The 21,249-nt window shown below is 37.7% G+C and overlaps 1 protein-coding gene across 3 annotated transcripts; it reads right to left on the bottom strand.

The window, feature by feature from the left end:
• Window positions 1-10,627: 10,627 nt before the first annotated feature.
• Window positions 10,628-20,271, bottom strand: LOC107799905 (DNA polymerase delta small subunit). 3 transcript variants are annotated; one of them, XM_075254635.1, is made up of 15 exons: window positions 20,193-20,271; window positions 19,924-20,053; window positions 19,047-19,153; window positions 18,785-18,911; window positions 18,440-18,547; window positions 17,581-17,696; window positions 17,401-17,484; window positions 14,270-14,338; window positions 14,116-14,187; window positions 13,924-14,015; window positions 13,720-13,847; window positions 13,246-13,347; window positions 13,113-13,180; window positions 11,533-11,617; window positions 10,628-10,857 (listed from the first exon to the last, which is right to left on the bottom strand). In XM_075254635.1, the coding sequence occupies exons 1-14, from the start codon at window positions 20,262-20,264 to the stop codon at window positions 11,558-11,560; spliced, it is 1,335 nt and encodes a 444-aa protein (XP_075110736.1). In that variant the 5' UTR covers window positions 20,265-20,271; the 3' UTR covers window positions 10,628-10,857; window positions 11,533-11,557. The 3 variants fall into 3 exon arrangements, with proteins under 3 accessions (XP_075110736.1, XP_075110735.1, XP_075110737.1); XM_075254634.1 differs by having other exon boundaries at window positions 11,551-11,617; XM_075254636.1 differs by having other exon boundaries at window positions 11,551-11,617; window positions 13,113-13,174.
• Between the last annotated feature and the right edge of the window lie 978 nt (window positions 20,272-21,249).

The following is a 21,249-nucleotide window of genomic DNA, read 5'->3' as shown; positions in this document are numbered from 1 at the left end:
AGGTGGGATTAGGAATAATAGGCAAATTTTTCGGAGACGTAATAAGGAGAATTCCGATAAGAGGGGAAATTGTAACCCTAGACCTTTCCAATCTTGTCTACAACATTTGCTTTGTTAGTAATAAAATTACAGCTTTTAATTACCTTATTTTTAGTTAGTAAACACTCAACTCATTATTCAATATTTCTGAATGTTGATTACTTGAATTCTTGCGAAACTAGCAGTTGTCATTAGTAGGTTAATTCCCTGTGGGATTCAACTCCGGACTTCTAAATCGGATTATATTTGCAGCGACCGCTTAGTCTTTTTTATATGGCATAGTTCGACGTGATCAGTCAACTCTTCTAACTTTAAAGCTTCAATCATGAAATTCATTCTTCCAAATCAATTCTGAATAACCTAAAAACTAAAAATGATGATTCACACAAGTCATACTATATCGTACGGAGCTACTCATTCCCCCAAACTACTGAGCAAAGTGCAAAAGCTCAAAACGACCGGTCAAGTCGATACATTCTCCCCCACTTAAATATATGTTCATCCTCGAACATGCCTAGAGCCATTCCAAAGCCATCAAATCGCTGTGTGACCTTACCATGCACATACCCGGGGGGTGATCCCACATCACCCTAATTTATATAATCCTGAAGACACAACTAGACTTACGATCCGCAATTCAACTTTAGCCCATAAACCTTGGAAACTAGTCTCCAACATTCGGAATTCCTTACAATACCCAAATCTCGCATCTACACATTATATAAGTCTGAACAAGCTGCATCGAGCAATAATCATAACCCAAGATATAATCACATGATATACCACATAACTCCAATACTCATAGCGATAACTTCCAATCACAATAGTTGCTCAAAAAAACCCAATACTAGAAATAAACCTTATATCGAACAAAACCCCATTCTAAAACCTTCGTACATTACTGATGATGAAAGAAACACGCAGAAACTCGTAACCACTTATCAGATCAATAAGTCAAGAAGTCATGCAACTCTCCCTCCTTTGACAAGAACTATAGCCAATTTCTAAGCCGACTTCCGATATTATCCTTCCAAATATACCGCAATCAGATCCGATAGCACATATTCTCGGTCAAACGACCTAATCTTATCAAATAAAGTTGCCCTACTGACATGCCACACCAATACAACCTTAAGCCGCACGTCGTGCAATCCGTGCACCAATATGCAACAATCCAAATGTACTCAAACATAGAAAATGACTCAAATGAGAAAAATGTCCCACAAGCTCAACAAGTACCACCATAATGCAATGCTAAAAACCCATCACACATAATAGGACAAAGACACATGAATCTAACACATAGGATCATATCCTATCATAACCTAGCTGCAATTACTTGACCTTTTCAACCATCGATCCATATGAAATACCTCGAGCCCCCAATACTCAAAATCAACAGCCATAAGCAATTCGACACTAAGTACACAAGTGCATGACCATGATCATGGAGAAGCAAATAAAAAAATATACAACAGCCCGAAAAGACCATATCCAAAGCGCAATCAACCATTCAACACCTTAATAGCCATCTCGCTCAAATTTCTCTATAAGGCCCAAATAGAAGTGTACCAAGTGTGCATATAACCAACGAATCACAACCCCTTGTAGTATGGAAGAGAAACTCATAGAGCATATCAGAACATGAAAAAGCTTAACTCTGACTGAATGGCACCTCCCTCAACAATAGTAGTACGGAGTCAACTAATCCAACCCAGTGTAGAATACATATCCTCATTAGGCCTACCAATGGACACCAAATCAACTCTGGCTACCTACAAATAGATACACAACCCTCCGAAAGTCAATGACTGAAGCATAACACATACTATCATCTGGAAAGCTTTAGCCATATCTTCACAGTCCACAACCACGAAATAATCTATTTTTGAGAACTCCCGGTCTCCAAATTCATAGAACACATGAATCACCATATCTGATCCCAACTCCCCCCCCCCCGAATGTCTACCACGTCTCTCATACACAGTCATCCCATGAGGAATACTTCTATAATTCTTCCGTGCCACATGGAAATATCAGTAGTCGATCAACCAGACGAGTACCGCAATACCAATGAAGCATCTGTAAGTCATCACTCAGTGAACCTTCTGAATGTACGCTCTTCTCAGGCAATACCAAGTAGTAATATCATTCATCTAGTCATCTGAACTCGTCCATGTTGTGTAAGAATTCATGTACCTTCAAAGCTAAATCGTGACCTTGCACACGCAAATCTTAATCCCACACAATATACCATATCTATCATGCCATCATGTGAAAAGCACGAGAATCTCATGATCAACTTTGACTCACCAGCAGAACACATACCCGATCAGTCAGAAACCTTCCATTGGTCCCATTCAGGAGAAAATCACGATACGCAACATGCTCCACACGCCGGTAGGAGGTATCCATCACAACTATGGTAGAAACCATAAAAAAAACTCTCTGAAACCCTATTTGCACATAACCAAAACCATCTGAACTGAATCTCTCTAACTCAACCAAGTCATGCAGCTCGCCAAACCCAAGGATATTGCCCCAAAACACCTGTAGAGACTCACCATGTCATAAGTACCCAAAGAATCGATCATATCCATTACCGTGTTGATTCAACCTACTACCAAACTGTCATATTTCTCCAAGTTCCTTCTGAATTACCCTCAAGTTGACAGTTCTCCTTGCCAGAACACTACGATCCTTACCCAATGCTCACCACAAGTGATCCTAGCATAAAATCACACTACCATAAGGCCCATAAGTTGTTGTATACCCTCTTAAGCACCCCAAAAGTACCACAACTGAGACACCCACTCTGAAGAGACCTTCTGTGAATCTAAAGCCATTTCATTCACCTTCTTGATACTGAAATTTCGTATCCATAATGATATAGAAATACCGCAAGTCCTGATACCATCCGATGCAAATATCATATTCTAGCCATATACAAGTCCGAAAATGCTCAATTGCCAGATATAAATCTTGAATCCATTAGAACCTTATCAAGAGTCATCCACTTTGCTCAAATCACAATTGTACCGCCCAAACGGGCCGAACGACCTGTGCCCCATTAGCACAACAACACCTAAAGAAGTAACCCTGCCTTAACGCAACCGAGCAAAGTCCTACTCCATGCGTAGTACTCTTCCACAATAACAACTCAATATTCCATGATCCCCATATACCCATAAAGTGTGACATAACCCGTATACAGAAATTCCTTCACTTGAGTAATCCTCGATCTCAACCTCCGTAAGTCACATTTGATTCACAAGTCTGCCTCAAACCGAAGCCAGCACAACACATAATCATGCAATCAAATTGGCGATAGCAGACTCCCCCATTTGGCTCAAACCCATGGAATAAAACATATGATATTTCATAATCCCGCAATGAATTTCAACTCTATCCTTCATAAGCTTATGTAACACAAACCATCTAATATCTCAAATAAACTATAAATATGGCATTCATCCTCATGACGGTCAGGCCAACTATTACAATCAATCCAACTCAAATCGTACAAATATGACCCACTGATAGGAAAGAAAGCCTCCACATAACATCATAAGGATCACATATCCGTAGATTACCCTGCAGGTGATAACCCACCTACTTAGTCTCAAACTGGCATCTCTCTATACCTTTTCATAGCCATGACTAATACACAGTCCCTTAATCTTCTCGAGTTTGAATTCATCAACAAGACATGAAAATCTACTTCGTTCCGCAAATAAACAACATGAAAGATTATGCATTACGATCATAACTCAAGACTATACAACACATTAAGACCGAAATCAAGCACCCAATAGTCCTTTTTACATCTCAAGCAAACTCTTCTCATCAAGTTAAAACCATTTGAACATATCCCGCAGTCACATCATACTTCATCATATAATCATCCAACCACTCATCGAGCCCTAAATTCCACTCATAGGGACACTAACGAACATAGGTCCAAAAGCATATACTCACACAACTAAAACTACCGAGCCTAAGCTGCGGTCTAAACCTGGCCTCAAGTCCTCCAGACTAGCCCATCACCAGAACACAGAAAACACATCTCGCACCTCATCCATAGGATCCATAAGTCATTGATGTATAGCTGATACCGAGTGCTTACGTAGACATTGGAAGGAATTCAAAGCGATACGCTTCGCAGCTGAATCAATGTCGCACGTAAGGAAAGAAAAATGGGAAGTTTATCCTAAATGCCCTTAGCCTCTCGAAAATAGGTATGGACATCATCATACCGATCCGGAAGACTTTACTAGGAAATTGCTCATGACTCGTAGAATCTATGAACCTAGAGCTCTGATACCAACTTTTCACGAATCAAAATTCGACTAGTCATGATGGAACCTAACCCAACCCATAAGGTAAGCCAATTAACAATAAACCAATTCAAATGATATTTATTAAGAGAAGAAATGATAACACAACTAAAATATTATACAAAAAATTCTCAAGGATAGGTAGTGTAAATCATGAGCTTCTAAGATTTTGAGTTTACAAAGCTAGTATGAAATAAATACACCATCCATCTAAATTATACATAAACATATCTCTCATAGGTCTAGAGCTACCATGAACAAGAGGCAGCTATAATCGGATTGCAGGTACGTCTTCAATGCTAGCTCCCGTCATACATAGGAACGTCAGCATCCAAATCTGCACGCAAGGTGCAGAAGTATAGTATGAGTACAACCAACCCCATGTACTCAATAAGTAACAAACATAACCTTAGGTTAAAATAGTGACGAGCTAGAACAAAGGTCGGAGCCCAACACCAATAGTCAATAACAGTTCATAACAACATAATCAAAGTGCTAAGAGAAGTAACTCAGAGATAAAATTCTCAGCTCATTAACAGCTCCGAAAAAATAGGCATGCTTTTCAAGTATATCAGTGAAAACCCAAATAATTTACCGAAATTACCAAAATATGAGTAAGTTTGTAAAACTGTAATTTTTTCCAAAACTTTTCAACAGGTAAATGTTTCATTATCAAAGGGAATGAGGAAAATACATCTCTATGCCTACATGTCAATGAGTATGAGAAGTCATGAATGACGTGATACCGTACAACATGAGGAAAATGCATCTGTATGCCAGTATGTCAAGTCTGCATGTCGAATGCAATACAACATAGTGAATAAACCATATGCATATTCTCAGAGTATCAATTTATTCAGTCCTCCCAATCACTCAGTCCTCATAGTCACTCAGGCTTCCCAATCACTCGGACCTCCCAATCACTCGGCACTCACACTTGCACTCGCACTCAGTAGGCACATGCGCTCACTGTGGGTGTGCAGACTCAGGAAGAGATCCTTCAGCCCAAGCGCTATAATGAGCCAATCATGGAATTAATCAGTAAAACATGTTACAGCGTGTAGCCCAATATCATAAATATCCTCACAATCAGGCCCTCAGCATCGCTCAGTCATCAATCTCTCCAGTCTCCCGGGCTCATGAGAATTATGATAAACAGCCCAAACAAAGATGATATGATGTATTACTAAATAGCAACAGAGACTGAGATAAGATATGCAAATAATAACTGTGACTGAGTGCATGATTTCAAATTAAGCAAATACTTCAACATGTAGTGCGACCTCTGTGGATCCCAACAATACCAACATATAGCGGAAGCATTATTCCTAACATGACTTGCAGCTCAATTATTCCAGCACGTAGAGATCTCATAGATACAAATAAGATTATGTAACTACACAGTACTTCAGAAACAACCGAGTCACAATTTACACGGTGTACGCCCATACGCCCGTCACCTCAACACCAAACACATATTACGTATATTCATGGGTTCATACCCTCAGCACCAAATTTAGAAGTGTTACTTACTTTGAATCAGCAAATCCAATACCGAGCAAGCCAAACGATACTCCAAAAATGCCATCCTGCGCGTACTGACTTCCAAACGACTCAAAACTAGCCAAAAGCAACTCAAATATGTCAAATAATGCCAAAGAAAACAAACCTAATATAGGTCGAATCTTTAATCAAAAGTGCAAAATCTCAAAAGCCAAACCCGGGCCCGCACCTAAGAACCCGACAAAACTCATAAAATCTGACAATCCATTCAATTACGAGTCCAACCATACTAGTTTCACTTAAATCTGGCTCCGAATCGATGTTCAAATCTCGAAAATTCACTCTATGAAACTTTAGACAATAACCCCCTAATTTCCCTATCGAAATCATCAATCAAATGCCAAAAATGAGGATAGATTCATGAAATATAATCAAAACCGAGTTAAGAATGCTTACCCCAATTCGTGTGGTGAAATTCCTCTTCCAAATCACCCAAACCGAGCTCCAAATCTCAAAAATGAGAAGAAAACGACCAACCCTTGAAAGTATAGCTTCTGCCCAGCACTGTTCACATCTGCGAAGAAAATAGCTGCTTTTGCAGCGTCGCTTATGCGACCATAACTAACCAGCCGACTCATTGCACCTGTGGAACGATTTCCGCTTCTATAACATCGCAGGTGCGAGCTCTTCTTCGCTCCTGCACACGACCTCGCTTCTGCACACACAGGTGTGCCTCTTCCTCCGCATCTGCGATGATCCCCCAGCCAAGCTTGTTTTCACTTCTGCAACCATTGTCCGCATCCGCGAACTCGTATCTGCGCCCATTCTTACGCAGATGCGGAAACACCAGAACAAGCACTCTTTCAGCAATGCAACATATGGCAAAATGATCTGAACCTTGTCTGAAACTCATCCGAGCTCTCGGGACCCCGTCCAAATATACCAATAAGTCCCATAATATAACACAGACCTATTCGAAGCCTCAAATCATGCATAACAACATCGAAACGACGAATCGCATCCCAAATAGAACTTAATGAACTTTTGAACTTTCAACTTCCAAAACTCACGCTGAAACATATCAAAGCAATCTGGAATGGACTCAAATTTTGCACACAAGTCCCACATGACATAACGAAGCTATTCCAATTCCCGGAACTACAATCCGAATCCGATATCCTCAAAGTCAACTCTCGGTCACACTTATGAACTTTCCAAACCTTCGAATTTTCCAACTTTCGCCAATTAGTGCCAAAACCTTCTAGAAATATCCAAGCGCAAATTCGGGCATACGCCCGAGTCCAAAATCATCATCCGGACCTAACGGAACCATCAGAATTCCAATCCAAGGTCAAATATTAAAAGTCAAACTTGGTCAACTCTTCCAACTTTAAAGCTTCAATCATGAAATTCATTCATTCAAATCAATTCTGAATAACTTGAAAACCAAAACTGATGATTCACACAAGTCATAATACATCGTGCGGAGCTACTCATGCCCTCAAACTACCGAGCGAAGTGCAAAAGCTCAAAACGATCGGCCGAATCGTTACAATACTTTATATTTTATTTATCTGGGCCTTAATTAGATGACTTTTATGTTTAAGAAAAAAAAAATGACTTTTGTGTAATGAGTCTTTACTTCAGTCAAATTTTCCCAAATAACTTTTGTTCTGCCCCTAATTAATTAATTAATGCATATACAAGTTACAACTGCTCATATATCCAATCAAGTTATGTATGCGCTCGATTTTACACGACATAATCATATTTTTTGTTTCTTTTATAACTTTCACCGCTTCTAAAAAAGATAAATCGATGAAATGCTTTAAGACACATATCTTGCTCAGAACAGCTTAGCATTCTCTCTGAGAAATTTTTAGAGTAGCTTAACAATTTTAGAGGTAATCTTAAGCTAAAATTCTAAGGTAATAATCTTAAACTAAGATCACGCTCACATTCATAGTCTTCCTAAGTAATAGAATAAGACTACCTAAGAGTTTTTAGATAAGAGTTTAGGATCTTTATAGTGGTGGTATAAAATATATTTATATAACCAGGTCACTTAAACAATAATAGCATATAATTCTATTTAATGACAACATTGATTGATAACGTTCTTGAATAAATGGTAAGTTACATATCACAACTATTTATATTATATTGATAGATAGCAACAACAACAATAGTGTTTACATTCAAAAGGACAATATCTTAGCACAAAGAGTTTGACACAAGATTACTTAGGATGCCAATAAGGCAACAACTACTTTTAATAAGAGCAAACAATAAAGACTACAAGAAATGCTGGCTAATATAAAGTAGAAGCAATTGTACGACTTAGAATATTCTTGCTTGAAAAACTAAAATTACAAATCCATGCTTTGCTTCTGAATCAAGCCATTGATACACGCACACACACACAATCAATTAATAACACCAAAGCAATAGCTGAGTATCACAAATTAAATTAATAATAACACATCTGAAGCACTGTAGAACTTTAATTGGATCTGAGCAACAATAGTGTTATCCACTTGGAAAGAACATCACTTGAAATAGCAGGTTCCGATCCAAAAACTCCACTAGCAACAATTACAATACCTGAATTTTGACTACTGAGCTGCAATAGCTACTGCATTTGTTAGATACGCACAAATTACAATAAAAGTAATATTTATGTTGCAAGATTTTCCCAGTTGAAAACAATAAAACTCTATATATATTTAAATCATTATAATCAGATCATATTACCTTAATTCGAAAAAGGAAACTCTGCTCGAGAAGAGTAGTACTTTAATTTTTTGTATCAACTTGTTTGCAAAGAAGGCCATTTGTACGTTGGTTAAAGATCACGAACCTTTTGGCACCGAACGCCATCTAACTAAATTGTATATTCGGAAAAGGGCCTAAAATGCCCTTTTTACTATATGAAATTGGACAGGCTAGCCCTCCGTTAAAAGTTGGTCTTTATTTTGTCCTTGCCGTCAACAAATGAGCTCGTATATGCCCTCCATCACTAACGGAAGACTCATAAAGCCACGTGGAATATATGTGAGGGCAAGTTAGACCTAGTTCGAATTGTACAGGGGCATATATGAGTCAGTTATAATAGTAATTTCTCAAACACTTCATAACTTCATATCAGTTTACTTAGACACCTAGTTTACAACACCTAACTAATTATCATAGCAAATAAACTCAGTCATAGGCACAACAAATGAACGGTAATGACTTTATTAAATCTTTGTACTATAAAAACATTAAGCTTCATTACATAATAAAAGACAATAATTAAGTCACAATAACACTAACATTACATATCATTTCGCACTAAGCCAAAGAACATAACAAGACATCCCAATATCACACACATGAAAATTTACATCTTCTTCCGAAATTTAGCATCAAGCACAAATGAGTACTCTAAATCGGTCACTTTCTTCATTAGAACATTTCTTTTCAATTCCAAGATTTTATTCCTCCATGATCGACGAGCATCATAACATTCTCAAGATCAAAATTTCATTTGGAGAGCATTTCTTTCACAGATTAGAGCTTCCTTTTCCTTCTTTAAACTGCATATGAGATTTGAAATTCTAGGAGGAAGCTCTTCATCTTGACATTCCCAATAGGAATATTTTTCATCCTAAAAACTAAAAATAAATAAAACAAATTTACAAGTAAATCGGAATAATTAAAAGAACCCATCAAAATATTTACTTACCTCATGCTTCGGGCACTTGAAAAACCTTCTCCTAGCATTTAAAGGTGTCCATGCCATGAAATAATTGGCAGTAAGTCCGTAATGACGCCTCCTATTCGACCCATTTGAGCTACTAGAACATTCCGACATTGTCTTTTGTTATGATTCGACCCTTTTGAGCTACTAGGATTTAATGAAGTCATTGTCGTTCATTTGAATGTTTGTGTCTATGACTTAGTTTATTTGTTGTGATAATTAGTTTGGTGTTGCCAAATAGGTGTCTAAGTAAACTGATATGGAGTTGTGAAGTGTTTGAGAAATTACTATTATAACTGACTCATATATGCCCCTGTACAATTCGAACTAGGTCTAACTTGCCCTCACATATATTCCACGTGGCTTTATGAGTCTTCCGTTAGTGATGGAGGGCATATACGAGCCCATTTGTTGACGGCAAGGGCAGAATAGAGACCAACTTTTAATGGAGGGCTAGCCTGTCCTATTTCATATAGTAAAGGGGCATTTTAGGCCCTTTTCCGTTGTATATTTCGTATTGAATAGAGAATACTAGGAAGACTTATTGAGAAAAAACAAGAATAAAAGGAAAAGATGGTTAAGAAGTAGCCTGGTCAAGGTTGATGGATGGACATGAAAACAAAGTATATACATCTGCTATTTATTCACTTTACTAGTTCTTGATGCTAGAAAGTAGTGGCAGATAAATTCTAGTGTAGATAAGTACCTACTAGTATGCGTTTTTTCTTGATCATTAGTTGTGACATACTCTTGCACGCGTTGGGCTCACTGCTCCGAATAAAGAATTGAAACCAATGGAACACATTCATTAGCGACAATGCCCCCTTCATTATGATATTTCTAAACAAATTCTTGGATTACAAGTCTAAAGGATTTTGTCTGGATGAGATTGTAATTGACATTAAATTTGATTATACTAGCAATCTTGATGCTAGTAAGTAATGACAATATCAATCCTGATTTTGGTACGAAGCTTGAACTACTAACTAGGACAAACGGACTATGATTTTGTGACAGAAATATTATTTTCTCCCACATCTTGCAAATCAAACAGGGTAAAGGGTTGTCCTGCAAACTGAAACACAAATTCTTTGAAAAATTACAGAAATTTCTAAAGTTAAACTTCTAAAGATACAGGACAACCGTTCAATAAATCTGAGTCTAATGGATGTCTTTTGCACAGCAAACTTCTGCCTGACATCAGTACATCTTCTGCATAAATGGCTGATCAATACCCTGGAAAAAAAAATCAAAAATCAAGAAATAGATTTTACTTCTGCCCATCATATAAAATGAAGCTTCCAAAGGTTGCCATGGCAATGAAGGCAGAATTTTAAATCAGTTGAATATCCTTCTCTCAGATACACAGTAAGGGAAGAAGATCGTTTCTTCCTTTTTTCTTTTTTTTTTTTGGGTCGCGCCCTTTAAGCTTAATTTGAGATGCCATTCAAACATAAGCTAACTGAACAAACAAGCAAATATTAACCAATCCTACTTTCTTAGTCACTTGACACATTGTTCTCACTCTCACCCTCATCCATGTGTCCATTTACTCTCTCTTTTTTTCATTTCTTCTGTTCTTCTTGCATCCTCTTCCCCTTCTTTCTCTTACGATTACGTTTATATATTTATTCTTTTCATTTTTCACTCTTCTTTTCCACATGTCATCACTGGTCTAGCAGCAAGCATTTTCCGAGGTGCTAACTTGCACAAATTGTCTACATGAGTTTTCGAGTACCCTGAGAAACAGCACTCTGTATTTGCAATTTCCATAACATGGATGACATGAAGGTCTTTGTCAGATGAATGAAGGAGAAGAAAGCATGCAAGAGCAGCAGGGGGGTTTGTTTAACAGTAGTTCGAGAAATAGAAACACGTCACTGGAAACTTTTAGCAGGATTATATATCCACCTGGCCATTACATCATACCTTCCCCTTATGAGTGGATTTGAGTAGCAAAGCTGAGCGTATGGCACTCAAGGTTTCTTATATTCAACTGCAGTAACAGAAAAGATAAGCTCGTATCATACATATTCAATAAAATAAAATAAAAATGAAAACAAAAATTAAGCTTGCATTATTGTACAAAGAAATGTCGTAAGAAAAAATCTTGTGACCACACCTAACACGATCATTCGAAAAATTGAAAAGGTAAAAAAAAAAGAACTCTTATTACTTTAGAAGACTCTTATGATCATGTTTTAGTCGGAGTTCTTCACGGTGACAAGGCCAAGCATTATCCAGAAAGAGACAAAATGAAGACAATCTCAAAAGTGATCCACATCAAACTTTTGCTTATTTTAATTTACACCACAAGTACACAAAACAGTAGGAATTCATCTGAAAACACGAGAAAGCATCCCCAATCAATTCCCCGACACAATCAGGACTGTTCCCATTTGACAGAGGGAAGGAGAATGAGCTTAAAAGAGAATATCAAATATGCTATATAATGATTACACAGCCCAAAAGTATTCTCTAGATGTATTCATCAAGTCAAACTTAATATATCAGGGATTAAAGATGCAGCCTATGAGTTGGCACTCCACCCAGCATCATTTAGGTGCAGGTTTCAATCCCATCGAAGATTCTCGGGCCTATATCCACCCCAAGAAGTTCTTAAAAAAAAACATAAATGAAAAAATTAATAAATCATAATGGAGTTGTATTAGAGATTCTTAAGCCAGTAGGAAATATAGAGAACCTCTAGCACTTTCCCCTTTTTTGTATTGTTTAATGCTGGCGTGAGATGAAGCTAAATGGGGAAGATGATCAGCCAGGATTCATATAGCCGACCCCAATTTATCAGGGGCTGAGGCTTAGTTTTTGTAATAAATCATAACAGGTATGTGCTTCTGTTGGTGACCCTACCATATTCTGTCCTGTCTCATGAAAAGCGTAAAGGACCATCGATTTCAAATTGCCTCTTGCATTTTCATCAACAGGACAAGTAGTCAAAGAACAGACTATAAGGAAGGGTAAGACCATGGTAACAAAAGAAAACTTCGGCATATCCATTTCTAAGTGTTCAGACGAACACATCATATGGTCATCCAATATAACTATATGTAACTTTATTTGAAAAAAGAGCATGAAACTTGAGCTTATTCTACATTGACCGTCAAATTAACTCTTTAAAAAAAACTCAGACAACTAGTTAATGGTTATATTAGCTTAAAATGATAAATATCCATTAAGAACTCTTCTTGGAAAAAATAAATTAGCAAGTGTATATCAATTAGCACCAAAATTCTCCATGACTCCGCCTTCAGAGAAAGTACATGGGCAAACAAGGATGTATTAAGCATCCAATACATGTTTCATAGAGACACAGATCCACTATGCAGACACAGTTAACTTTTGTTTCAAAGCAGAATGTTTCTGTAGTTTCCTTCATTGCAAGAACAGTGAAGAGGCTATATAACTGATAAGCTTATGCTAATTTTGAAAACATGCAGAGGAGATAGCTGATAAAAAGAGTGGAGGCTTACCACCACTGCCACTCCAGTATCTGCAAATCGGGGAATGCAAATAAGCCTTACCATCTGCCCTTCTGATCCTACACACAGTAGTAATGATCACATACATTCTCTAGAATAACAATTCAAAAATTCAGTAACATACCTTTTATCAAGCGGGTTTCAAATTTATCTTGATTGCCCACAAAATAAACGTGAGGACAAGTTTCAACATAGAAAGGATCCTTATCAGTGAAAGGATAGCACCCTGCAAAAGTAATTGTATGAATAACATAGCTGGAAGAAATATATGCAACCAAATTGTTTTGCAAACTCTTCAAAGAACAGAAAAGGTAATTATCTCAACTCTTTCTTTTCCAAGATCATATAGTTTGTCTCATCAAAACGATTTGCGATCTAAAAGCATGAGCATACTTGAAGTAAGAGTATCTGGTTTGGCTTTCTGATGTCATGCACTTTTGTACCATCTTGGTACTATTTTAATAAGACCTTTACTATTTCAAAAAACAAAGCATGAATTTGTGAAATCCAAAGAATAAACTGAGCAGAGTAGAAAATTTTAGGCATGGAAACGACAATCATAAGAACTTGCAAGCGTAGCAAGGCACAAAGTTTTGACCAAGGGTGTTTGGTGCTGTTGGTGCTAGATGTCTCCACCTCAATGTCCTTTCCATAAATTCAATACTGCTGTTTGCCTCAGAATACTTGCCAAGGTCATCAATATTTTGACCAGATGTACCCAGGAACCTGAAGATCATGCAATAACCATGTGAACAACGAAACAAATTTCTATAAAATAACTACATCTACTATTGAATCTTACCTGATGTTGTCAAGTTCAAAGCAATGTGGATTCGTGCAAGATCTGAAAGTGTTATAAGCTGATGATCCAGGGAACAGGCATCTATGGAGAGGCTGAAATTCACAGATGATCACAGAAACAATTAAACCTCTAAAATCTAAAACAATGCTCTGACTCGTAGCATTCAAACATATGCTAAAACCAAGGGGGGACCTGCTGTGGCAAGGCGAAATTTGCTGGATCACTGGACCCTGGCATGATATCCAAAGGTATACTTGCGGCAATCTGGAAAAGGAGGAAATCAAATTCTGAACTCATAGTGTACGGTTTACAGAAATATGTTGGTTTCAATTTAGGATTAGAGGACCTGCGTCAACAAAATATCAAGCTCTTTAATCGGCTCAAACAATCTAGACTGGTCCTTTGAACCCAGATTCTGCAACACAATCAAGTTCTGTTGTTAGTCGTCATTAATGGAGATTGAAACTAGTCCTTCCCAGTTCCGAGTAAAATCAAATGAAAGTGTTTGCAGCACTTGGAAAAAGAATTAAATTTTATTATCATTTTTTAGGGAGTTGCTCCGATGGTAAGCACCCTCCACTTCCAACCAAGAGGTTGTGAGTTCGAGTCACCCCAAGAGCAAGGTGGGGAGTTCTTGGAGGGAAGGATGCCGGAGGTCTATTGGAAACGGCATCTCTACCCCAGGGTAGGGGTAAGGTATGCGTACACACTACCCTCCCCAGACCCCACTAGTGGGATTATACTGGGTTGTTGTTGTTGTTGTATCATTTTTTAGGGAAAGAACGGAGCAAAAACTTAATTAACCGAAGACATGAGTCCACTGAAATGAGCCTGTACAAACTAAATACAAGTATCTTGACTATTTCGAGTAACCAACTAGTTTTACATTTTTTTTTTTTATGACCGAGAAATCCGTCTGGAGCGGATCCTTTGGACTAACCACAGCCTTCGAAACTCGGTGGATAATGGACCTGCCCCTCTACCCTTCTCCACTTAAATACCAGGCTTTGGTTTGCATGGTGTGGGGGGTTGAACCTGTGACCTAAGACACAAATCCACCACCCTTTGCCACTTGAGCTAGGCCCTCGGGCCCAACTAGTTTTACACTACTGTCAAAAGTTCAACAAAATTCAACATCCAAAAGCTGCTAAGTTAATAACAATGATAGAAACGAGACATTATTGTGTATTCTATATGACTAAATATTATTGGAGCATTTCTAACTTTTTAAGTCACTATAATATTCTCCTTCACCATATAATATCATGAGCTAGATAATAATGTGTCTGAATAGCTGAATTAAAGTCTTACATCTATTTTTAATCATTAGAAAAGAAAGCGGAATTTATATTCAAGGACTGAGGGTGTTCAACAGGGCATTACTAGGTAAATCGACTTGGAGGTTCGAAGTGGAGGAGCAAGCATTATGGAGAAGAGTTATCACAGAAAAATATAGCACTCAAAGAGAAGATAGGAGTACAGTTTACCCTGCCATAAAAGGTAGCTCTTTCAAAAAGCATTATGAAAGCGTGGGAGAAGTTTTATAGCCATATACAAATTAGTCTGAGTCAGTTTTTTGAATTAGAGATGGTGCCACCACATACCTTTGTGTAATGGTTTTGGGTCTCTTAGAATTTCTTATCAGCAAAGGAAGAAGAATGGGAGTTCTGAGTTCTATTGAATCTACAGTTCAGGTGTCTGTTAGGAGAAACCTGCCAGACAGAGGTCCAAAAAAACAATCTTCTCGGGCTATTGCATAAATAGAAGATCACACTAATGGATGAAGAACTTGGGAGTGGGGGGTACCTAAGAAATGATTGTCTACTTGGATCATTTTACAGTAGACTGTTGTGAAGGAGGAAATGAGTTCCCTTATTCATCAGTAACGGTCCCCAGTAAGTCATAAAAAAAATCAGTAACAACTCCCAGTGCTCCGAAAGGTGTGTTTCTTCATATTAATGGCATATGGGAAGCATTTCACATGGTTAGGAATCTGAGGAAAAGTAGGAAATCTACACTCGTTGATTATTACATGCAAGCCTACCGGAGATGGCATTAAACATTTATTATTCCACTACCCATTGGTTATGTTGAGTTTTAAAGAATATCTTAGGGATTAATTGGGTGATGCCAGGCTCAATCAAGGATATGTTGGAATTTAGAAAGAGGTGGAGAAGTAGATATGGTATGTCACTTTTTAGCGCTTATGTGGACATATGTAAGGAGTGGAACATGGGGGCATTTGAGGCATGTGGATGAGTATTTTGTACAAATTTGAGGATTTTTCTTTTGTTTTCTGTATACTACTGGAGCAGCTGTGAAATCTAGTCAGAATTGATGATTAATCGCTATTTTGTAAAGAACCATGCTTATCTTCTACAGAGATTTCTCATCTACTTGATAAAAGTTATTACTTTGTCCAAAAGAAAATTTTCTGCAATTTAAACAACATTCAGAGCCACAATAAAATTTATTATCAAACATAAAACTTCCGTAATTTAAATATCATTCTCAGAGCAAAATAAGATAAACTAGTATCAGACCATTACTTCCAAATTACACTATGAATTGCAAGAATAAAGGTATAGATCAACAAAAAAAAGTAATCAGTAGTCACTTGTAGCACATGCAACATATGTCTCACCATATTGCAAAGATATCATTCAATCAAGACAACACTATAAAATATAAAGTCAGCAAGATGGCTTCTAACAACTAACATAACATCAAAGGCACAGAAATCACAGCAATTCAACATGTCAAAGACTTGGCAATAAAGATCTCATTTGCTAACAGAAAACTTGTAGATCAGTGTTTCCAATAAATTGATATTTGGATCAAGGATACAAATAAGTCAATCATTCAACAAAGCCTCAATCCCAAATTAATTGTGATCGACTATGGAATCCTCTGGAACCATTTTTGGGTCCATATAGGCTCAATTCATTTCAGAACTAAATAATTTGTCTTTTTAAGTAAAAATTAGGATTCTCTAAACAAGAGGCTCTCTAAATCTCACCTATCCCTACACTGATATAAAGGTCTCTAACTAAAACAAAAAGACTGGCAGAAATCAGATCTAATGCAAGTGCAACAACAAGAAGTCTCAACACCAACTAGTTGGACATGTACTGTTGTGTTGTTAATGGACTTCTTTTTTTAAAATAAAAAAAAGGCAAAAGTAATACTTCTTAATTGAGCACTTATTATCACAAAGCATTTGACGCATTAAAACAAACAATTTCTTAAACATGTTTCTTGGAGTTTAATCTACATCTGAAGCAGCAAAATGTTCATCCAATTTCTATCGACAAGTTTAAAGACAGAGAAGTGTAAGTAATTCTAGCATGCGACTCGAAAAAATTCTCCTCTGTGATGAGAAGTAGCATTAATTTGACGTACACAAGGGAAAAGCTACTGGATCGAGAAAAGACGGAAACACAAGTTTGCTTTAAGGACAAAAGTAAAGATTAGTACCTGTCCATTGAGAAGTCCATGAGGTACTTCAACAGAGTTTCCAGCAATAACAACTTGAACTATTTGAGCTGCAATATTTTGTTCCTTTTCAAGTGATACATTTCAGGATAGCATAACATTAGCCATATTGTCATGTGTCAAATACTTGTAAGCAGAAAGTTAAGCATAATATTATTGAACCTTCACGTCTCCTAAATGTCCAGTGATGTGATCAACAAAAAGTTGAAATTGGAGAGGATTCGAAGTGCTTCTCCCAACACTCAAACCGGATATGAAAACCACATATTTATCTTCACCTGTTTACATGCAACACAAGATGTCTGATTATATTCCAGGAAAAGAAAAAGAACTGCAACAAAGTAGTCTTTCCGCTAATTGAAGCGAACATTATAGAATTTGACACTTTCCTAGAGTCTAACAACTTTTAGTTATAAAAAGATTTTCACATTTAAATGATTATGCTATTCTACTGAGCTTCAAAGTTCACACTGACAGGCTGATGAAAATCAGAAATAGGGCCGCACATAGATAAGAGAAAATATTGATGCTGTCTAAGACAGTTTTGTTATCAGGATTCTCAATTGAGCCAGCGACAGGATGAAGTAGCTAACACAATAGAGAAAGGTGATTGAGTAATAAGGGGACCTTGTAGGAAGTGAAACTCCAACAAGATATTAGAGACATGAAAGAAAATAAACTTTGCTGGAAAAAAATGACCAGAATGCTAAAATCAGTTATGCTAAGCTTAATTGCGTGTTGACCAGGATCACTCAATTCCACCACTGAAATTTTCATTGTCCACATAGAATAGAACATAGGTTTCATCAAACAATCTTAGGAAAAAGAGTACGGAAACAAAGAAAGTTTTAGCGACTTTTTTGTGCAGGAACTTCTAATCATATAATAACCCCAGGTGTGCCAATCAGAGATCTAAAATAAAAAATGTTGTCTGTATGGATGCAGTACTCAATGAACACAAGCACAAATCACCAGATAATGTTATTGACAACTAAAAACAGGGAAGTTAGGTACTTGATACCTAAGACAATTGGTCGCTCTATTTGCTGTGGTAGACCAGCCTCTAGAACATCTTCAACCAAAAAATCACCAGCACTAGTTTCTTTTCCATGCAATGCAGCAATCATACCTATAGAAGTATAGAACACCACACATAATAAAGCAATCATGTCATTTATGAGTCAGCTAACTTACCCTTGCAAAAGGGAGAAAAACTTTCTCTAATAAAAAATGCAGTGTCAGTTAATGACTACATCGTCAAACAAAAATGTAATTCAGAAAACCAGCCAAAAGCCCTCAATCATACAACCAAAATCAATTAAAAAACAGTTCAGCTACATGACAAGACTGAGCTAAAGCTACTCACCTGTTACATATGTAGATGGCAAAAGAACAGAGCCACTTAGTTTGACTCTTCCGCTCTCATCTTCCAGAACTAAATTATCATCTGGGTGCGTAAAGTTATGACGTTGTACAAGCGGTGCAGCAGATCTCTGTACAACCAAGTTCAATTATTAGTGACTTAAAGAAGGGAGATATATATACAAGTACAAGGCATATACAAGAAAGGTCATCAAATAAACTTTTAGACAGGAAAATCAACATGTTGTGTCATCAACGTTTTATACCTCTTTAGAGTACTCATCAAGAACAGAAGGTTTTAGCTTCATGTGCTTGTAGAGTGTCCCAACTATAATGCATTCTTTGCCTTCCTCTAATCCAAGAACAGTACAGACTGCAATCAAGATGCAAGATAGTAGTTAAGGAAACAAAACACAAGGAAAATGTAACAATTGATATTGTAAACCTTCTAACCACCAATAGTTAAGCTCTAAATGATGTTAAAGTAACAAGTGCAAATTCCAAATTTCTCTTTCTTGTGCTCACCTTGTGTTGTAAGGAATTAACTTAGCCACCTTTTAAAGATAAAATCAATATACGACCACCATAAGCTACAGCTAAACCAGTGAAAATAAACAGTGCAGATAAGTGTCAGTGATGGCACCAGAAAATAGGACGAATTTACTTATCAAAAGAGAATCAGAGATAAAACTTTCAAAACTCATAGAGTGCATTTGGAATTTGAAACCTTTAGTAAAAATCACCTTTGCCTTTATATGTTAAACCGTATAATCCCTCATCTTAAAAAAGAATCAAAAGTTCCAGTTCTCTTTTATTAGTTTTCCAAGTGAAGGGGAACAAAAGAGGGGGGAAATAAAAGGATGAACAATTCTATAACTCACTTTTCCACTTCCAATTCCCAATGTAACGAATTAAAAGAAGGTGAAATGAATAGTTCAGTACTGTAATTCTTTGAGTAGTGGTCAACTTCCACTCTCCCATTCCTCTATTCAAGAAAAATTGTAGAAATTTCAATAATAACGTACAGAAGTTTGTAATTCTTGTTGTGACAGACTAAAAAGGAAACAATGTCACTTAAATTGAGATAGAGAGGATAATATTTACTTTGCTAGAAGAAGGCAAGAAAGGGGTAAGTTCAGTTACCAGGCAACTGGGGTTTCCAATTGGGAAGGAGAGAGTAAAGGAGAGTACGCATCAAATGGAGCCTAGCATAATATATTTGACTGTACTGCTGTCCCCTGTATACCTCCTTCCCCATCTCAAAACTCTCATCCTGTTAAAGCAATGAAAACCTAGAAATTAAGGTATAAAAATAAAATAAAAAGGAAGAATTTTTGCAAATTGACTACAGTAGCTTTGAATTGAAGGGCAAAGAAGAGCGTAGGAACAAGAGATTGTTGATAAGAAGCTACCAAAGAATGGTAAAGGGACTGTTTTCGCTGGAGAAGGTTGCTCTCTGAGTCCACTTCCATTGCTACGACCATGGCGGGAAAATGAGGGGCAAAGAGTGGGCTCGGGGTCAGGGGGTGGGTCGGGAGGTAGGGGAGGTAGAGTGGGCAAGGGAGCCTATAGGTTGAGAATCGGGTCATGGAACATAGGTTCGCTAACGAGTAAGTCTATAGAGTTGGCGAAGATCCTTCAGAAGAGGAAGATTAATATAGCGTGTGTCCAGGAGACTAGGTGGGTCGGATCGAGGGCGAGAAACGCGGATGGGTATAAGTTGTGGTACTCCGGAGTCGTGAGGGGTAAGAATGGAGTGGGTATCCTAGTAGATAGCCATCTTAGGGAGTCGGTGGTAGAGGTCAGGCGTGTGAATGATAGACTAATGACTATTAAATTGGTGGTGGGTGAGTGTACTTTAAACGTCGTTAGCGCGTACGCACCGCAAGTAGGTTGTGATGAGGAGATTAAAAGGCGTTTTTGGGAAGGGTTGGATGACATTGTTCGTAGTATTCCGCCTTCCGAGAGGTTATTCATAGGAGGGGATTTCAATGGTCATATTGGGTCGTCTGCAGGTGGTTATACTGAGGTGCATGGCGGCTTTGGTTTCGGGGAACGAAATGGAGGGGCATCTCACTGCTGGATTTTGCCAAGGCATTCGATCTAGTGATTGCAAACTCGAGTTTTCCGAAGCGAGAGGAGCATTTGGTTACTTACCAAAGTTCGGTGGCGAAGACTCAAATTGACTATCTCCTCCTTAGCAGATGCGACAGAAGGTTGTGCGAGGATTGCAAAGTTATCCCAGGTGAGACCCTTGCAACGCAACATAGGCTCTTGGTGATGGACGTTAGTATTATGATAAGAAGGAAACAGAGGTCAGTACGAGGCCGCCCGAGGATTAGGTGGGGCGCCTTGACTAAGGTTAAAGCCCAGGAGTTGGAAGGAAGGTTGTCGGCAATGGGAGCTTGGAGAAGTAGTGGGGACGCAAACACTATGTGGTCGACGACGGCGGACTATATAAGGAAGGTG

This window comes from Nicotiana tabacum, chromosome 6 (genome assembly GCF_000715075.1).
Source record: "Nicotiana tabacum cultivar K326 chromosome 6, ASM71507v2, whole genome shotgun sequence".
NCBI lineage: Eukaryota > Viridiplantae > Streptophyta > Magnoliopsida > Solanales > Solanaceae > Nicotiana > Nicotiana tabacum.
The sequence above is the reverse complement of the archived record's forward strand: the minus strand, read 5'-3'. Positions and strand labels throughout refer to the sequence as shown.

Excerpts from the sequence above, each read along its gene's own strand:
- LOC107799905 (XM_075254635.1), bottom strand. The coding sequence starts at position 20,264 with ATGGTCGTAGCAATGGAAGTGGACTCAGAGAGCAACCTTCTCCAGCGA. Across the intron at positions 13,848-13,923 it reads TTTGAACTTGACAACATCAG|GTTCCTGGGTACATCTGGTC; the intron begins GTAAGATTCAAT and ends CATGATCTTCAG. Across the intron at positions 13,348-13,719 it reads AACAGCACCAAACACCCTTG|GGTGCTATCCTTTCACTGAT; the intron begins GTCAAAACTTTG and ends TTACTTTTGCAG.